Below are 20,799 nucleotides of genomic sequence, written 5' to 3'. Positions count from 1 at the left end.
GAACAGAGGAATATCGAACTTTAACACTGAACATGAGGAATTTTATCGAAACATATAGTATTTTATCAAATCTGATCTCTATCATAAAGGAGACAACAAAAAACAAGCCACTTCGTGTAAAATAAAGCATTCCTTTTTATTTAAATCAAAGTATTCATTTTCGATGATTACATAATTTAGTGTTGTTCTTTCTATACCTACAGCTCAGAGGTCAAACATGAAGAGTTAAACAGACGATCGGCCTAATAATTACAGGTAAGTATACTGAGGATGTTGTCTGTAGTTAGAACAGCAACAGGGAGTATCATAATTTATGTGTAAAAGTATTAGAGGGACAAAAATCAATTATTAAACAATATTCCGAAATTTAATATCATTTTCATGTTATTGACCAAACGATGTAAATTCTAAAAAAAATTAAATTAAGCAATTTATACATAAATCAACAGACTAGTTATTGCTTTATGTCGTCATCGATTTTCATACTCAAACACACAAAAATTAATTTAGTATCCTCTCCAACACATACACATCACAAGTCACAGCCAAATATTAGACATTCACGTTTAAAAATACGTGATTCAAGTAAGATTTTACAATATCAACATATTATGGTAATTGGAACACAAGCTGCATCCCTTTAATTAAAAGTTCCATTTTCATTGAAATCTGTTATATTATATTTGAACCCTTTTAAGACAACTGATAAAACCTGTGATAAATCCACTCCTTAACATCAAGTTACACCTCTATAACAGTAAAAGCTGCATTGTATTAAAACATAACAAAATGTCTTCAAATCATTTTCTCTCTAAATCATTCACTATCAGCATTATAAAATACCTCCAGTTTCCCCGTTATTTTCTTGTACTGGTAAATATGTTCCTGATGTGGGTTCATTCAGTCTTTTATTCATTCTACATTTAAATATTCAAGTGCATATTGTATACAAATGAATTCAAACTTATCAGAGATAATCAAACTGTTCTCTAATGGCAGTGTGGAATGAGAATGCCTCATCACTGATTGCTTTGTTTTTTTTCACATCTCATCTCTTAAATATTTTTAATGTAGTCCGGAAGTAAATCCTAAATATTCTGAACACAATTCTATAGGATTGTTTACAAAACACAGTGTGTTATAAATTATACTATTACTATTTTACTACTTACCACAAAATCGCAAACAATAACAATACAATCAAAACAATGGCTACATAAAACAATGTGTTAATTACATACTAACAGTAGTGTTAATTACATACTAACAGTAGTGTTAATTACATACTAACAGTAGTGTTAATTACATACTAACAGTAGTGTTAATTACATAATTACATCATAACAGTAGTGTTAATTACATAATTACATACTAACAGTAGTTTTAATTACATAATTACATACTAACAGTAGTGTTAATTACATGCTAACAGTAGTGTTAATTACATAATTACATACTAACAGTAGTGTTAATTACATAATAACAGTAGTGTTAATTACATACTAACAGTAGTGTTAATTACATAATAACAGTAGTGTTAATTACATACTAACAGTAGTGTTAATTACATACTAACATTTAACAATACATAACAACACAGTACTTCAGTTATCCATTGTCATTTTAACTAATTTAGTCTAGCTATGCATTAGGATGAAAATGTTGAATTTCACTGGACATGGCCAATGACCTTGCACTAAGATGGCAAGGTACATGTTCTATATATTTCATATTTCAAACAAAAGAAAAAATTCAACATTCAACTTCAATAAAAGACAAGGCATTACATCACAAAAAAATCTTTTGATTTAGACCACCTTGTTATCTATATGTTCTATATGCCTTCATTACAATGGTTTGTGTTTGATTTTCTAATGTAAAGAGCAATTTATTAGTGGTGTCAAGTTAGCACTTTTCAAAACTGCACATCCTTGGAACTGTTAATATCACATAAAAACTGGTCGCCAGGGTAGATAACACCGACTGAAGAAATGGTAGCTGTGGGTTAAGTCTTCAGTTTCAGACGATATATATTAAAACATTGAGACAGTTATAACAAAAAGGAAATAAAAGAGAAAAAATAAATAATGGAATGCAAAGTAATAAAAGTATATTCAAAGTAAACATATCGCCAACATAATTAAGTTGTAATCTAGACATCATACATGTATCTACTATCCAGTCAAGGGCGTCTTTTGCTCAAAGTTTAATCGATTCAAATTTTTTCTAGATGAAGAATCATGAAAAATAATATTTGTCAAATACTGTAACCATGGAAATTTTTGCAAGGGGTTAATTTCGCAATTAATTTTCATTTGACTTTGTCTATAGAATTTAAGCATTTCACAAAATATTACGCATAGAGGAAATTTTTGCGATGCAACAACCTTCCTGTAGTTAGCGTTAATTTCCCCCTGGCATAAATTTCCATGTCTACAGTAACACAGAGCTATGATAGAAGGTATGTACATTTGTATTTTGTATACTATTGATCGCATTGTACATAATTTTCCACATTCACTGTAACTTACATTATGTACTTCTACATCAACATTATGTAGTACATTTATATCAATATTTAAGTCAATCGCAACAGGTTCGGGATAAGTTGATTTTTTATTAGTGTGAAACGTCTACCAGTTTCGCCCGAACAGTGGGCTTCTTCGGGACCCTGAAGAAGTCCATTGTTCGAGCGAAACCGGTAGATGTTTCACACTAATAAAAATTCAACTTATCCCGAACCTGTTGCAATTGACTTATATACTTAGTTTCCCCTATTCTTCAATCGCCCTGCATACCGGGTGGTATCGGGGCAAGGGATATAAATAACCAACGGAACCTCAATAAGAATTTACGGTGTTGGCTCTACCCCTGGATTTCTATATCAATATTCGAAACAATACAAGAATACCAAAGAGATACTAAAATGTTCAAAATAAATAAATCGTATAGAGAATTAAAATTATTTGCTATTAGATTTTTTCAAATGATATATCTCCGTATTCTCTTGTTTTCTCTCCATTATCACACTAATACCTTAATTTTGGGTATTTTGATCAAAATGGTAATCCCATCAGTACACAACACATGTTGTAGTAAGGAAAATTAATGACGAGTTCCTATTTTTACTGTTATTTAGCATTTTCCAACAGAAACTGAGAGACAAAATGAAGGCAATTGTTACCAATGTCAAGGAAAACATCTTCAGCATCACGGCTAAAACGGAGAATTGCTTCGTGGCAATTCATCTGTTTTATATGTACCATAACTAATTATAAACATGATGCCAATAAGATGCCCTAACTTGATGCACTCTTTATCTTATATTACAATTTATCATATATCTATATATAGGTACTTCTGTCAATGATACTGTGTACCTAATTATATAGATCATTTTTTGTTTCAAGTATACTTACGAAAAGTGATATCTATGTAGCCATCATGTGCATTTCTGAGTAAATCATTTTTAGATTTTATCATAAAAAAAACTTAAACAAAAAAGTTTTTTTTATTTTTTGGAAACCAAAAATGATATCTATGTTAAAACATCAATAATTTATATTGATCGTGCATTGTAGGCATATACAGAGTGATAATACACTAAATTAAGTATTGACTACCGTGGCAAGATCCACACTCTGATGGGAGATAACAGATTCATTCACAACTAACACAGTAATTCATCTGCAGCTCTGAACTTCATATCATCATTATAATATTATAATAGATTAATGTTGGTTTAATTTTGTATCTGAAAGAATCATTTAAAAAATATATATATAATATTTCTATTTGTTTACAGACTGAGCAACACAAATAAATAAATTTTACATTAATTTGGATACGAGATCAGCGGATGTATTTAGATAAAACATTTTAATATTATGTGTAATTTTACTCAGTGAATGTTTATCTCAACAAGATCTTGCCCTTCTATTGATATCAAAGTGGTTAGAAACTTCAACATAATAACATATTTAACCTTACCACCATATATCTGCAGACAACATTAGCCAGCATTTACACCAATTTGAGCAATGGTAACAACAAAATTGGCACTAAATACCACAAATACTGCTAGGCTAGGCACTTTAACAACTATAAGCAAATACCATATAACAAACATGTCAAACTCTGGTCAAAGGCTTGACATCTTGCTTAACAACTGATCATCTGAGATTTCATAAACACTTAACAGCCAGCTGGAACCAAAGTTCATCGCAAATCAACATACATTTTTAATTATCATAGGCTATGGAGCTTCTGTTACCTCATAATAACAGAAATGTTTACATAATCTGCTGTGAGGTCACGGAAATGGTCTCTATATATCCGATTCTATGATCTATGATATAAGGAACATGAATGATAAATCAACCTGACATTGAGCTAAGGTTCCTATAGTTATACATAATGGTGGATACAACTGTAGATGTCAATACTGTTACATCTGACAATGAACTATGGTTCCTGTAGTTAACACAATTATAGCACTTGTTTCACACCAATACTGTTACATCTGACAATGAACTATGGTTCCTGTAGTAAGCACAATTATAGGTCTTGTTTCATACCATTACTATTAAATCTGACAATGAACTATGGTTCCTGTATTTAACACAATTATAGCTCTTTTTCACATCACTATGACGTCAATATTGTTACATCTAACAATGAACTATGGTTCCTATAGTTGGCACAATTATAGCTCTTTTTCACACCAATATTGTTACATCTGACAATGAACTATGGTTCCTATAGTTAGCACTATTGTAGCTCTTGTTTCACATACATATCATCACTGTTAGAGCTGAAAATAACACACACTTCACATTTCTATGGTAACAGGCATTGAGGGACTCACAACACTCTTATTGCTGGACATAAAGTCAGTTTGGTCCCCAACCATCTGGTAAAAACACCAAAAACCCACGACAGACAAGATTTAGCAAAGACATTGTTTATACAAAGTTACAGTCTGTTTGGTACATACCATCATGTAAGTATATTTCCTACCAAGTCAATGATCATTTCTCAATATTTTTCAATTTCATTTTCATAAAACTCTATATAAATAAGAGGCCCATATGGCCTGTATTGCTCATCTGACTTTGTTTGGCAGAAATTTGCTTCATCCAAACAAAACCAAAGAATTTCAAAAGGTTTCCCCATTTGGCTCCACCCAACTGCCCCTAAGGGGTCAGCCAAACCATTTATAAAAAAGTGTCCTTCACCCAAGCATGCTTCAGCACAAATTGGGACAAAATCTTGGCATTCCTACAAAAGAATGATTTTAAAGGTCTGCCTCTATTCCCCCTATTTAACCCCATCCCTCCCATTGGGTAGAGACCCACTTTGTATACAAAAATTCTCTCCTCCCAACAAGGCTTTAGACCAAATTAGGACAGAATCTATGCGTTCGTAATAGATATTAAATGATTTGTTCTATTTCCCTATTGACTCAACCTTCCTGCTTCAGTGAGCCGAGATCCATCGTTTATACAAAACTTATTCACTTTCAACCAAGGATGCTTCATACTAAACTGGGACAGATAAAGGCATTTCTTCAGAAGAAGGATTTTAAAGAACAAAATTTACTCTTTAAGCCCTGCCCAATAGGTCCCTTGGGGCTAAAACCCAACATTCACACAAAATTTGTTCCACTTCTCCAATGGATGCTTCTGACCAAAATTGGTCAAAATCTGCTAAGTCTTTCTCTAAAAGTTACTAGTAGCAACATTTAGAGAAAAAATAGTCACCACAGTACAGCATAAATTCACTTTTCTTATGAAAATTGTAGAATAAAACCGGGTAACAACAACATTTCATTGTATTCAGCTATGATTTGTTTACTACATCTATAATACTGTATCTGACATAGTAACTTACAGTAAATGCTGTATTAACAGTGATTAATACACGCTTTATAAACATCATCGTTTCACCAGGTAAAATGACAATTCTGAACATCAAAAAATAAACACAGTTCTCCTTAATGTAAAAAACATTGAATTCCTACACGTATAATAGGTTGAAATGTTGAGGCAGGAAGTGGTGCTTGGAACACAAGGTGTAGTTGGATGTAGACGGTGATAGGAACAAAATACTTACACAAATCATAAACAAATCATCAACAATATATATGGCAACATACACAATGTATCGTGGAATTTGGTGTGTAAATTCATCAACATTTTCTTGGAGTATACTTCAGTACATACATAATCAGTTCTAATGTCTAATCCTTTTCTACTTCTTGTAGAATATTGATTGAAAAAATTACGAATTTCCAGTGATTTTAAATACAATCATGATTAACTTATTTAATCACTTGTTAAATTTCCAGAATCAATATTTTTACAATAACTGCACTGATTCAGTATTTCTTTTTGTACTCCATATATTCTCATATTGAACTAATTATAATGCACTAATGGTTTCATTACTTTTTTATTTGAATTTTTGTAGCCATCCATCTCATATTCAACAAGCATTAAAGAAATCCTGAAGATCCCAATGAACTCTTTACAATCACAAATTTTGGAGGTGAAGAAAAATTTTTTTGACGGATTTAAAAGGATGCATGACATAAACAGAAATAAAAAAAAAGAAGCGCAATATGATAAATTATCTGGTTTACAGTGCAATATCATTAAAAATCGTAGAACACGTGACTGTGTCTCGACAAACGAAAATGCAGAATAAAAACAAAAAATGTGATAATGTGATATATAAAATGTTCTGTCCTGAGATGTTCATGTACAATAAATAATGTTACAGATTTTTACAGGAATAAAAACTCAGGATCGTGAATCAAAATCCTGGATTTAATTCTTAAAAAATTGTCTTATTAATCATATTATTTTCTATTTTCAATTTTGCTGCCAAATGACCAATCCTTTTTCTGAGGTTTTACTATACACTAAGATATATCAATAAACAACAGTATACTTTTTCTATATGGTGTAATAATAACAGTTCAGATTTTTGTCAAAAAGACGCACTGAATAATGTTTAAATATTATCAGAAAGTTAATAAAAACATAATAAGTAAATCACTATATATGTATATATATATATATATCAACTTATAAGATAAGCCAATCACTTGTACATTTTCTATATGTAGTACCAGGTAAATTCATTTATTGGTTTTGACAGATAAAAAAATGCTTAATGGTTTTGTTAAATGATACATACAAATTACAATAAAAGAATAAAAGAAATAGCTGTGATATTACATGGATTTCACGGAGTTTGCAGAGTGACATGCTGTAATAGAATTAGATTTGGCCTTCATGTTGAAGCTAAAATAGCAAGACAATGCAAGAATTATATATCAATTGGTTACTGAACTGATGATGAAATCTAAAAGAGTATTAAGTATAAAAAAAATGAATTAGAAACATAAAATGCTTATTTCTTATATGTCTCTGATTAATTTCATTTTCTCTTTCTGTTTTTATGTGAATGAAAAGAAAAGACAAAATAAACGGTGAAAAAAAATTAAATGTTGAAATCAAAATAAAAATTTATCCTCCGTATATTTAAAAAATTTATTTGATTAAACTCTCACACAGATAATACTCTCTTATTTTAAGTACTGTAAGACTTCAGTATACACAACGGATGGAAAGGACGTTTCACTAAAACCCCTGATATCTGATCTTACACAGTTGTTACTAATTTACTTCAATGGTGTTAGCCAAACGTAAGTTATATATCCTTAAATATGCCTGAATCTTCCATCAACAATATCAAAATTTAAGTATTCAAAACATCATCTTGATAAAACATAAGTATCAATTATTTATATCAGTTTTCATTTCTGTAACAGTAATACCCTTGTTTTCAAAATGTCAGGACCTGATTAATTCTATTATTGCACACTGTCAAATCTGATGCTACCAGTAACAGGTAAACAGGTATCTCAGAGTAATATTTGGTCTGTTTGATTATTACCCCATCTATCTCTTGTGATTGAATACAAATTTTAACATTAGGAATAGGAATATTGAAAATCCTAATTATTTACACTGTTACGTTAAAAGTAATGACAACAACAAATAAATAAATAAATAACACCATTTGATATATTTGCAAATGAATATTTCATCTTTAAAATATTGGCACTAAATGGTAGTAATTTCAACTTGTCTGAAGCTAATATTGACTGTAGCTTTTAAGTATTATTACAAAGTGACATGTATCACGGTAGCAACCTGGCAAGCTTATGCTTAAATCTCTCATCACAGAGACAAAACAGCCGTCTCAAATTCACATCATATATCTGATTAATTCTAAAACTATCATACCTATTACATGGGGTTAGTAACCCATGGTGGGACTTGTTCCTGTAGATTATCACAAAAGGTTAGTTACATTTGAAGAAACGTCTGTTAGCACTGCCATATCAGATATGTATCTACTTCTAAATATCACCATGGGTTAACACCCAGTAGGACTTTCACTAGCCAGCTCAAACTCATCTTCTGTGTCCGGTTCTAACATCTCTATAATATAATAAATCTTCTTACTTCTTGTCCAGCTGTAGGTATTATCAAATCTCACAACATCTGAAAATGAAATAAAAATACAAAATTTCAAAGTTCTGTATCTGATAAAGAATTTTCTGAAAATACTTGTGACTATGTATCCTGCCTAGTTTATCAAAAACATCAATAACTTTGTAAGGCATTAACTCAGATAGAATTTTTTTTACTTTTTTTTTCTTAATCAGATGAAAGTTTTGATATAACTTGATATGAAGAAAGATATAAACTGTCCAATTTTATTCCTTTCAGAGAAAATATTGATACAACTTTGAAGTAATTATATAATGAGAAGGATTTTCCCCAAAAATGACTTATTTCTAAGTGTTCAAATGTCAGATTTATGGTAAACGTAAAAACGATAACAAAGTTGTGAATTTTTTTCTTGTTTTGATATATTATTTTTCATTAGTTAATTTTTTATCGTTTAATTTTTGCAGATAAAAAAAACTACCAGCAATATCTGCAAAAATTAAACTATGATGCCAATTTCCTAATATACTGTGTGATTTAAAGTAATAACAAGAAAACTATTAATATCCAAAATAAAAAAAGAGCAACATAAGATTAGATTTACATGTGCCAGGTTCTTGGATGATGACACTACCGTCCTCAGGGAAAATGTGGCTGTTGACACGTTGAGATGGGATCACTTGTTCCATGTCGTTTGCCTTCTGTCTGCTGTCCTTGGTCCGCTTGTACACTCCAAACCCCAGGTCATATCCTTCAGTGATAAACTGCCACCTGTCATTAAATAAGTTGATATACACCTTAACAAAGGTCCAGACATCTCCTCTGTCTTCTTCAGATTATTCACTCTCTCCAATTGTCAGATACTTGTCCATAACAGTGCTTTTCCTTAACATATTTGTATCTAATTTTACAGCATGGTGGAATGATACGAAGATTCAGTTTGATGATGAACTAACACCAGTAGATAGTTGTTATCAACACAGTGTGAAGCTATTGGTGATACCTGGTATACTTATTTGTGGCTATTGGTGATACCTGGTATACTTATTTGTGGCAAGACTACTTCCTCAGATAAACTAATTAAGAAAAATCTATTTATCAGAAAGAAATATTCCAGGAATTGAGCTAATTTATCTATTTATTTAATTGATTTCTAATTTAAATAACAGCAATTCACCATCAAAAAGTATTTTTGGCAATTATTGCATTTCAATTATATATGAAAAGCATAACAGAAGGAAGAGGTTTTCTCTTGGATTTGAATTTCAAGAAACATAAAAAAATTAACAATGGCTTTAGGTAACAAACAGTAAATCAAAGGTATATAGAATATTTACCTGATGGCACTATCTGGTTCATTCACCGTCAAGTCTACTTGTATGGAGGACCCCCGACCTATAGTAACCGCAGTGTACTTCTCCATGTCAAGTGAATTAATACTGACTTTAGAGTAGAAATCTTTTGGCACATCTCCTCCTTGACACACCTGTACAGGTAAAGAAGAAGTAAATGTTATCAGGTACATGAAGTATTAAGTACTGAGACAGCAGTACAGGTAAACCTAATGTAAACACCTGTACAGGTAAACCTAATGTAAACACCTGTACAGGTAAACTTAATGTAAACACCTGTACAGGTAAACCTAATGTAAACACCTGTACAGGTAAAATCTAAAATCTATTACTAAATTAGTCAATGATTTTTTATAAAGAGTAACAGTTCTAAGCTTTAGGCTTTAATGCTTTATTCAAAACCACAAAACCTACCAGAGCACTACAGCGTGGGTCTCCAGGAGGATCGGTCCTGGTGCCACCATATACTTTTGGTAACTGGTCAGCATCTATGTACTGTAGTAGAGCACTGGAGTAATTACCTGTTAAAATGACAACGTTTTTACTGGTTCATGAGTAACTTAAAAGTAGAAATTTGTTGAATTAATTAAAATATCTAAAAATAACACGCTCAATACATTGCACAGTGCTGCCACCATAGGTGAACTGAAATTTTGGCATCATAAAGAGTTGTCGGGAGAGTTTGATCGGTGAAGAAAACACAGGCAGTAGGCAAGAGGATAAACTTGTCATACAGCTTTTGGAACATGAAGCATAGGAATGTCTACATCACCAAAAGGCTATCTATTCTTTCACTACCATTTGATATTTTAGCATGAAAATATCTGAGCATGATGTCAGAGAATATTTGTTGTGAAATATCAGTTACATCAACAAGTCATAACCCTTAGTCACATTTTAGTATATTGGAAAAAGCTGATACCAGTGTCCAGGAGACAGATTTAAACTATACTTATATAAAGTAAACATTTACTCACTTGTTCCAAATATTCGGACTTTACTTGCAGTGGCTTCAGACAAAAATGGTTTGACAATATTGTAGGCTATTGGAAAAAATCTTGGAGCTGAAATATGAATCAAAATGTGATCATTGTAACGATTTCTCAATAAGTACATCATATTTTCTAAACTTCATGTACGCATCTGAACAATGGCACCAGATGAATTTACATCTCTTTATAAAGATTTAAAGATAATTTATCTCACTGTATCTCAAAAGGAGTTATCAGTTATGGTGATATAGGGTAGTAGTATGCTGAATACTGTATCCTGTTTGCTTACAGACATTTGAGTACATGTATCATTATTAAACAAAATAAAGACTAAGACAGACCAGTGAAAAAATGTGAAATATTACCAATTATTGGAACCAAATGTCAATATGTGTATATGATCATATTGTAAATATCGTCTATTTCCTACGACAGATTTTTGCAAGATTCCTATATTTCTATGACATAAGAAGTTTAAATGCGAGTCTGAAATGTTAATCTGAGAAATATTACCATTGATAACGAAGACAAGCTTGAGAGTTTCCGGGTAGTGCCACTCAAACATATCAACGATTTCACAAAATACGTCCACTCCAGGCTTCCATAGATGTTTCATTCCGAGGTATTCAAGGTCATAGATCACTATTACCTCATCCACTTTGTGTCCAAGCTGACAAACAAGCAAAGAAATCCAGCTTAAAATGATTGAAATCCAACAATATCTACACTGAATTCACTTCTGCACATAGTCCTTAAGGTTTTTTTCTATTTCTTAGGGGTGGGAAAAGCGAGAGAGAAAATATTTTTGTTACATCAAAATCTACATGTTGTAATTTGTGGTTTGGTCTCCTGGTGTTCATGGTTATTACATATGTATGGAGACAGATCAAACCACACAACCAAGATCATCACTGAGAAACACAAACCTGCCCTTAAGAGAACCACAAACCTGCCCTGAGTTAGGATTGAACCACACACATTGGGTCTTCACTTGAGGTTGAAAGGTATGATGGCCAAATGCCTGAGCTTACACAGCCCTTATATGATAAACAACACAAAAATCAACATGGATGTACACACTAACTTCTTTCTTTAAGAAGTGAGGCTCAATGAGTTTGTATGTCAGACATTTCTCTTATCTGTAAACTTTAATTTAGGTCCTTCATGTTAATGAGCTAAAACTATGTAATGTGCCCAATGGAACAAAAATTGCTCACTTTTTCTGTCTGTTCTATGTGAACATCTCTCAGTTTTTCAAAGCGATGCACCTGAGTCTTAATTACATCTGATTTCTTGACAGACCGCAAGATACCTGTAACATAAAGTCAAATATTTTATTCCTCATAAATGATTGGATATGATTTCACAACTTAAAAATTGTAATTTTCAAAATTTTAACAGTATCACCATCCTTGATACTGTGTTGAAATTAACACGAACAAAAGGTAACACTATGATAAGAGAAGAATAATTGCATTTAAGGCTACTGAAATAAACAAAATCTTACCCTTAATGTCAATCCTTCCAAATGGGTCAATCCAGATGGGGTTGCCTAACTTGTCATAGCCACAATGTCCCCCTGTTAGGTACTTACTGACGATCTCTGGAATCATATAGCTTTCTAGGATTGTGTCTGCACCTGTTTTCTTTCTCCAACTAACGTCCTGTTCATTATTGACAAGCATCAAATCAAAACATAATTAAAGACAAAAAAACATATCTCATCTATTATTTGTAGATCACAATGACATTTGAAAATGTGAAAATGTGATACGAAAATTTGTATCCATGCGTACATGTTGCATCTATACAGCATAAAATTTTAATGTATATTTACTTCTGACTACATTTATGACACTGTAATTTCAGTGCCTAAACTTCTGAAATGACTGAGACATTCAGTGGTGTTTCACTGAATTTAAATGATGATTACCATAAAGGGATATCATGCATATTACATAAACTTATAAGGAACTTACATTTCTAAACATTTCTTCCGACTTCTTGAGATCAAAATTCCTGGCTGCATGAGCAAATAGAACAATAAAAAAAATGCTAGTAAAGAATTTGATGAAAAGCAATAATCATGAACATAAAACCTGGAGTTATTTTCAAGCTTTCAACATGTAACATATGCTTAGATATACACAGACTTTCTATGGTCTCTCTTTCTGTTCACAGGTATTTTATACTTATTTTGTCAAATTTGAGTTTGAATGAAGACTTCATTTACATGGTGGTATTTTCTTAATGTTTTTGTTTCAGTTCACGATGTATTATCAATGGCACAGTACAACTACATGTATCTTGATGATCTCTCCAGGTACATACACCAGGTACTATACCTCTGAGCCAGCAGAGCAGGTAGTAATCATCATGGCTTGGTTTCAGGACATCTTTAATATTTTCTTTGAACTGTAAAACAAATAATATTAATAATAATGAAAAAGATAAAATAAAAATCCAAGATGCTACTCTAATGAAGATCCTAAATTTCATCCCCAATCTAGTGCATTTTTTACCTCTTATATTACTTGAAGTATTGTGTTCATAACCATTTGTTTGCTGGCAGCTTGCAATGCATACTATCTTCATTTTCATTCAATTTGATTCAAAGTTTTATTTAAAGTCGGTGCGAGAACAAAAGTAAAACATAAGCTCTTATGAGCTATCAAAACCGACACATATAACATTAAAAGACATGCACAGTTTCATTAAGTAAGACATACAATACAGCTAATAAAATGTTCAGATATACTGTTCTTGGGTGTATTACATACTCTACCGACATGTGTTGCATCAGCATTTTGGCCCGTACAAGCTGTTTATGAGTGTTTCAAATTGTACAAGTGTGTTTGTTATTCTGAAGTGGTCTGGCAGGGAATTCCATGTTTTTGGTGCCTGTGATCTGAAAGATTGTTTTCTGTATGTTGTAGTTATAACATGAGGTATATATATCTGCTGTGTTGTGGTAACAGAATGTGTAGGATTTTTCTGTAATGTGGAGAAGATCATGCAGGTAGGTGGGTGTGTGTTTGTGTGTGAACTTGTATACTTCTATTGCAGAACTTCTGAGGCGTCTGATTTTGAGTGTAGGTAATTTTTAACAGGGGGAGTAAAATTTGGTATGTGCTGTCACAGTCATTGTAAATAAACGAGAATGCCCTTTCTGGAATGTTTTCAGTTTTTTAGGTGTTAGTTTTGCAACAATCATGTGAGTGGACGGAAGTTGGAATTTGATAAGATGACAGAGTGATAGCGAGTGAGTTTACCTAATCTGTTCAAGTGTTTTCCAATTTGTAAGAGTACATTTAGTTGTTTAGATACTTTTTTACAGATGTTTGAGGTGTGTGTGTGAACATTTAACTAAAATTCTATTGTGACCACTAGCAATTTGACTTCTGGATTGCATTTGATTGTGTTTCCAAATCGAAATATAATGTTTTGTGTTTTTTCCCCAATATCAATGGCCTGAAATTTATCTCAATTTGCTTACATGTGGTTGTTTGCAAATCTGCGTATGGGTATATTGCTATCTGTTTGTAGAGATGTTTTCAGAGTAAAGCAGTTTGACACCCATACCCAGCTCTTAATGCTGACAGGTAGTGGTGAAAAATATTTTTAAAGAAGTCACTGAGCTGTGTGTGCATGGATCTCTCAAAGACCTTGGAATGTGCTGGTAGTATGTTTACTGGTCTATGACTTTTTTTGTCTAATGTAATGTACTGTTCTTTTTATATAGTGGCCTGACTTGTGCTATTCTAAGTGTGTCTGGAAATTTTGACATAGTGAGTGAAAGTTTACAGTTGTTGTGATGGGTTATCATGAACAGGTGGTCACATTTTCAGCGAAAAACTTATTTTGGTGATCCTGAAGAGAGTGTCGAGAAGGAACTGATGCATTTTGTGTAGTTAAGAAGGTTAGTGAGGCAGTGTGAAGGAATTTCCTTCAACAGTGAGCGAAGTTAAAAAGATTAGTCTGTTGAACACTAATTATACATCTCTGCAGTAAAGGCACTGTAAGCACACATTATTTTTTTGTTTGCATTGACATAAAAAAAACGAACGGTGTCCTATATTGTGTTCGTGATAATGGACAGGTTTATCAAAACATATAAATTTATTGTAACCAGATTAAAAACAGCAGGCGTACTGATCTGAAGATTGTCACTGAATATGGCATTGGACTTTGTTCTGATAATCTGTAGCGTAATCTATTTCAGTTGAGTCCATTTTGACAGATGTCACTAACATTAACAACTCACTGTTTGTAGGGCAGTGGCTTGTACAGCGCTGAGATCACCGACCCTTCCACTCATCCTGTCGCTAGAGTGTTCCTGTTTAAGACATTTTGTGAACTGTCAAATCTGTCAACAATCCATGTTACGCCGAGAACTGTTTGTTTATGTATCCACAAACACGAAACATATTCTATGGGCAGGCGCTGAACCGGAAGCCCATGACTGGGTTGTGTAAATTTAGAAACGGTAATCCTACCTCATTCCGCAATCTACGCCTACAGAGAAAAGACAAGCGCATCTTGCTGACAGTATCAATCTCTGTTCTAATGTGAAGTTGTTATATAAATGAGTATACTTGCTTTAAAAAGAATTTTTAGTTTCTGAATGCATCAGATCAGAAGAGAAGAAGAATTTAACGACATGAGGATTGTTTCAACATTTGTCATGAAATTTTACAGCGACGTGCCTGTACACGTGAAAGGTTTCTCTTGACACGTAAGAGTACCTATCCTTTTTTTATAACCAACTATCATACTTGAAATACTTACACCATTATTCGTGGTATTTTTTTTTAAAATCATTAATCGATATGTACGTTACAAACTAAATGCCTATTTAACTATATACAACAACGGCGCGGGTCACTTGGGACCAATATGCTACCAGAGACGTATACAACATGTCTCTAATGTCATGCAGCAGCATTTAACTTCTAAATGACATTTTTCCTTGTTGTGATTATTATGTTCTGTTCATTATTTGTGGATTTCAGCATTGAACTTGATCTTATATCAATCTATACATGGTGTAAATCTTTTCAATTTTGCATCAACATTTTGTGACATTTTGCACATGACGAAGATATAACTAATCTATACACTTGATGTTACACAATGTATGTTTGTATGTATATTTGAGGTCTTCAAACTACACACCGATGAAATTCAGCGGGGAAAGTAATCATTGTTAGCATTACCCATGTAGATTGATGTCTTTTTTCTTCATCCTCTGCTGCCAAATCAATTAATTTTTTTGTGTGAAAGTAGTAGCATTATTAAACAAACTGAAGTGAGAAAAGAAACAAAGTCATCGTTTTTTTCTGTTATACTATATATATCTAGCTATTCACTCGGGCACGGCACAGCACTGCTATACTTAACTTCGACAAAGAACACAGACCAGTCAGTGTCAATGTCTCGAGGTATTCAGTTTTAATTGGTGATATCACCAAATTGAAAGTCATTAGAAATATTAATTAATTGACTAATCATTCTTGAATTAATTACTATAACACAAATTCAAGTCGAATAGGTGACTGTAATGAATAGACGATATCACTGAAATGAATAGGTGATATCACTGTAATAAATAGGCGGTGCCATTGTAATGAATAGGTGATATCACTGTAATAAATAGGCGGTGCCATTGTAATGAATAGGTGATATCACTGTAATAAATGGGTGATGCCATTGTAACGAATAGGTGATATCGTTAGGATTGATTAATAATATTAGTACCGTGAATTGGCGACTATGATAAATAGGATGTATTGATGATATCAAGGAATAAATAGTAAAACAGTACCCCATATATTACGATGCCGCCGGATTATGTGTGGGATTTCACGTTTGGTAAACAGATGGAATATCAAGTTACTGAGGTAATTCAAGGTATACTTGAGAATATGACGATGATAAAGGTGACGGAGCCACAAGGAACATTTTTATAAAGTGTTATCACACTGAACTTGCATAATGATGACGTATAACTGGGTATCCGTTATCACGCGATCTTCACAGTTATAGATACGCGTGTCATAAGCCTGGAATGAAAAAGACATTTGAAAAAAAAACCAGAATGGATCTACTGAAGTGAAAACACCGATGCAATACAAAAATATAGACAAAAGAAAAGAACAAACAGAATGCAATCAGACTAGAATCTCATAACATCGTTCCTTAGCTTCTGTTTGTCTAGCCCGAGTATAAAAACTTAATGGCGATTGTCTGCTTCGGGTACATGCTAATTAAAACATCCCCAGTTTCTGTACTTATACAGATCGTCTGGTTTTGACAATATTCTTCCCAGCCATGCCAAAAGTAGTTTACAATTATGCTGTAACTCAATATATTGAACGACATACATGTTTTTAGCAAAGGAAATCTGTCTTCCGTAATTCATCATCTAATTGTGAAAATTTTAGTCAGTTATAGAATCATACATGGCGTAAACAACCAAATCACGCATGATGCATCACATCTTACATCTGGTGTAGAAGCCTGTTTGTTTGGCTACAGTTTATCAAGAAGAAATTTTATCAAAATTTTATTCTCCTTTTCAAAACACACGACAATATCTGGCAGTTTATCACATACATTGTACTTCACAGTACACTGGTCCTAACCGTCTTCTACACAGAACACCCAGCCAATAGGAAATCGAGAAACTGCTAACGGTAAAGTCTCGTTCTATTCTAGCTTCAATAGAGTTAAGTATAAATCTAAGTTAACTTGTCAATGATAGAATCGTTCGCGCCAATGGAGAACTCTGCTTCAGAGCTTTGTCAGTCCAGGTTGTCCTATAGTGCATTCATCGAACACGTCGTATTTGATAACACAGAAGAAAATAGGACATTTCAACATGATAATGTAATCTTGCTTTTGTACATTTTTACCCTTGTATAACTATTCATATTTATGGTAGGGTATTGATGGATGTATCGATGTCCCAACAGTGTTATTCGGGTGTCCATTTCGCCCAACGCGGAGTTTAGCGATGTGAATATGTCCAGTGTGTGTTGATTAGATAAAATGCATTCAGTGAAACGATTCAATTGATCTCGAGGTATACGGCTCACTTTTAAAGATTAAGTAGGGGACTTAAACGTTTGTATCTTCGTTGTGTTGAATAAGGCACAAGATAACTCCTCATTGACATGGTGTCAAAACAGTTCGGTCCTGCCCCGTACTTTGAATTTATTTGTTCTCAATACAGCGAACGAATAGGAATGTTTGTAAACAAGATTGACACTCAGTGAATGTTAGTTTTCACAACAATTTTAATGCATTACAGAAATTAGTATGAATTTGTTTAGAAACTGGAACAGATTCTACTTGTATGGTGAAATTTGTTTGAATTTCGTTCAGATATTTTCAAATTAAAATGTCTCAGTTTATGAAGCAATCCCTTTACCTGAAGGCTGCTGTTTGTACATTGGCAATGGGATTTGTGACACACATTATAAGTTTTGCATCTCCATATTGGTTTATAAGTGAAGGAGGTGTGAATCTTGGATTATGGCTCAACTGTGTGGGAACATCTTGTGACGACATAACATCGCCTCCAGGTAGGTTGTCAAACATAGCCATTGTGTGGCTTAATCATCTGTCAATTAAAATTCAAACTGATTACGGTATTCACATCTTTAATGAATGTTTAATTTGTATTGGTTTTTATTCCACATCAGTAATATTGACATGACGACCACGTTTACAGCAGGATAAGAGTGTCATTCACTTACTTTTTAACAGTCGTGCAACTATTGGACCTAAGCAAGGGACAGCTATTCTTTAGACAATAAAGCGAGATCTGCTGGGATGTGCTTCTGTTCCAGTTATTTTAATGCTTTGCAAGCGTTTACAGATATCGTGTGACGAAACAGACTATCTTTCGTTATTCGTTTAGAACTATGCACTGACAAACAGAAAGGCCAGGCATTCTGTACACGGCAACATTGAAATTCTTTGACATTGTCAATTAATTTTATAAAACGAAAGCTTACTAGTAGCTGTCGGATGTTCTAGGTTGGCTTCGCAGTACCCAGGTGTTAGAAACGGTCGCCGTTGTCAGCGGATTAACCAGCTTTGTCGTTCTGACGGTGACGGCCATTACACAGAACTACAAACAGCAGCAAAGAAAGGCCCGACACATAGTAATAATAGTGTTATCGTTTCTGTCAGGTCGGTATTTCGTCTTTGTAATTAATTAGTACGCATTCCTTTAGATCTGTTCGCTAGTGTTGGGTTTGAAGTCATTATGTATATCGGAGTACATCCTAAATTTAGTTTTTCTACTGCAAAAAATTATTTTATAATGTAAAATAGTATCGTATGACATTTGGCAGCAAATGAGCAATTCTGTACGATACCATCTTCAACAACATTTGATAATAACAATGATAAAAGCAAATTGAATTAAATATAAATAGTTGCGTTGTTTCGCTAACATGCCCTCCCTTTCGTTTTAGCCGTGTTTCTACAGATCGCTATTGCTGTGACCATCCGATCGAACTTCACTGTCGGAGGATCGTCACTGTCCTGGGCTCTCTCTGTTAATATTCTAGCCTTAGTTCTATATGGAACCACAGGAGTTGTGCTGATAATTGATATTCTTCATCTAATCTTCCACGGAGGGACTCCAAAGGAAACACCAACGCTGAAGTTGTGAACATACTCACCACTCTGATGAATAATGATGTCCTCGTCTCGGATCGATGTTGAATCAGCCAATTTGATATCGTGATTGTAAAATCTCATTTTATAATTACATTGCTTAAACAGTTCTGTAAATAAATCAAAGACAATCATTTCAATTCAGTTATTTTTTTAAATTCTCGAATTCACGGAATCACTTCAAAATTGGTATGTTCCTTGAACCTATTGAGCTAGTCTTTGGAGGCTATACATTAAACAATCACCATCAACAATATTTATTCTGATATTTTATCTTTCTATTTAGCAGTGTACATAAACACTGAATGTGTTAAATTCTAGTGTAGCAATTATCAAACAGAATCTTCTTCAGTATCAGTTCTTTTCACACGTGCCCTTAGATTAAGACACCATATGTCGTGGCCTGTTAAAAACATCCAATGTTGACCATTAACTCGTGTTGTCGCTGACTTTCATGAGATATTAACTGGTATTGAGATAGGCTCTATAAATCAAGGAAAGCAAAACGTAACCAAAGTAAAGCCAGACTTGTTGTGTTACTCCGAGTCTTACTATTATTTTCATCATTAAAGTCCCAGCGTCTCCTATATTGGTAAAATGTTGACGGGTTTCGACCAAATATCAACCTACTTGAGATCTCGGTAATATTAAGGAATGCAAAATTCGGTTCTAATCTTACAGTGAAAATAACTTATTTGAGGTCTCGGTAATATTAAGGAATACAATATACGGTCATAATCTAACAGTAAAAATAACTTGAGGTTTCGGTAATATTAAGGAAAACAAAATTCGGTTCTAGTCTAGCAGTAAAAATAACTTATTTGAGGTCTCGGTAATATTAAGGAATACAAAATTCGGTTCTAGTCTAGCAGTAAAAAATAACTTATTTGAGGTCTTGGTAAAAAACAAAACTCGGTTCTAATTAAATTATGTGGAGGAACCAGGTAATCATCTTCCAACTTTACAGATTTTGATCAGTATCGAACTAATCCGAGATATTATTGATATACATTATGCCAAATTTGATTCCAATCTTACGGTTAAAGTTCAATCATTTTCAGGATTGTTGACGGATTTTCACCAACATCAAACCGATATCTTATTGATATCAAGAAACATTCAAAATTTGGTTAAAATCTGATGAAAAAGTCGTTATTCGATTCAAATGTCAAACAGAGACATTTTAGGCAGGCAGACAGATGGACAAGGAAAGAGACATACAGAAAGGCGAACAGA

The 20,799-nt window shown here is 33.0% G+C and overlaps 2 protein-coding genes across 2 annotated transcripts; one reads left to right on the top strand and one right to left on the bottom strand.

Moving 5' to 3' along the window:
- Positions 1–8,451: 8,451 nt before the first annotated feature.
- Positions 8,452–15,190, bottom strand: LOC132556840 (SEC14-like protein 2). The gene is made up of 11 exons (XM_060221277.1): positions 15,137–15,190; positions 13,218–13,287; positions 12,852–12,895; positions 12,380–12,536; positions 12,090–12,184; positions 11,386–11,542; positions 10,858–10,944; positions 10,295–10,401; positions 9,866–10,014; positions 9,133–9,299; positions 8,452–8,579 (listed from the first exon to the last, which is right to left on the bottom strand). Exons 1-11 carry the CDS (start codon positions 15,188–15,190, stop codon positions 8,452–8,454), a joined length of 1,215 nt encoding a protein of 404 aa, XP_060077260.1.
- Positions 15,191–18,274: 3,084 nt separating this feature from the next.
- LOC132556839 (uncharacterized) lies at positions 18,275–19,558 on the top strand. The gene is made up of 3 exons (XM_060221276.1): positions 18,275–18,458; positions 18,916–19,071; positions 19,359–19,558. Exons 1-3 carry the CDS (start codon positions 18,275–18,277, stop codon positions 19,556–19,558), a joined length of 540 nt encoding a protein of 179 aa, XP_060077259.1.
- The last annotated feature ends 1,241 nt before the right edge of the window (positions 19,559–20,799 follow it).

The sequence above is a fragment of the Ylistrum balloti genome, unplaced genomic scaffold, assembly GCF_031769215.1.
Source record: "Ylistrum balloti isolate Yb309-2 unplaced genomic scaffold, AGI_CSIRO_Ybal_v1 Utg370594, whole genome shotgun sequence".
Lineage (NCBI taxonomy): Eukaryota > Metazoa > Mollusca > Bivalvia > Pectinida > Pectinidae > Ylistrum > Ylistrum balloti.
The sequence above is the reverse complement of the archived record's forward strand: the minus strand, read 5'-3'. Positions and strand labels throughout refer to the sequence as shown.

Excerpts from the sequence above, each read along its gene's own strand:
- LOC132556840 (XM_060221277.1), bottom strand. The coding sequence starts at position 15,190 with ATGAGTGGAAGGGTCGGTGATCTCAGCGCTGTACAAGCCACTGCCCTA. Across the intron at positions 10,945-11,385 it reads GCTTGTCTTCGTTATCAATG|CTCCAAGATTTTTTCCAATA; the intron begins GTAATATTTCTC and ends TTCATATTTCAG. Across the intron at positions 10,015-10,294 it reads ACCCACGCTGTAGTGCTCTG|GTGTGTCAAGGAGGAGATGT; the intron begins GTAGGTTTTGTG and ends TTACCTGTACAG.
- LOC132556839 (XM_060221276.1), top strand. The coding sequence starts at position 18,275 with ATGTCTCAGTTTATGAAGCAATCCCTTTACCTGAAGGCTGCTGTTTGT. Across the intron at positions 18,459-18,915 it reads CGACATAACATCGCCTCCAG|GTTGGCTTCGCAGTACCCAG; the intron begins GTAGGTTGTCAA and ends CGGATGTTCTAG. Across the intron at positions 19,072-19,358 it reads AGTGTTATCGTTTCTGTCAG|CCGTGTTTCTACAGATCGCT; the intron begins GTCGGTATTTCG and ends CTTTCGTTTTAG.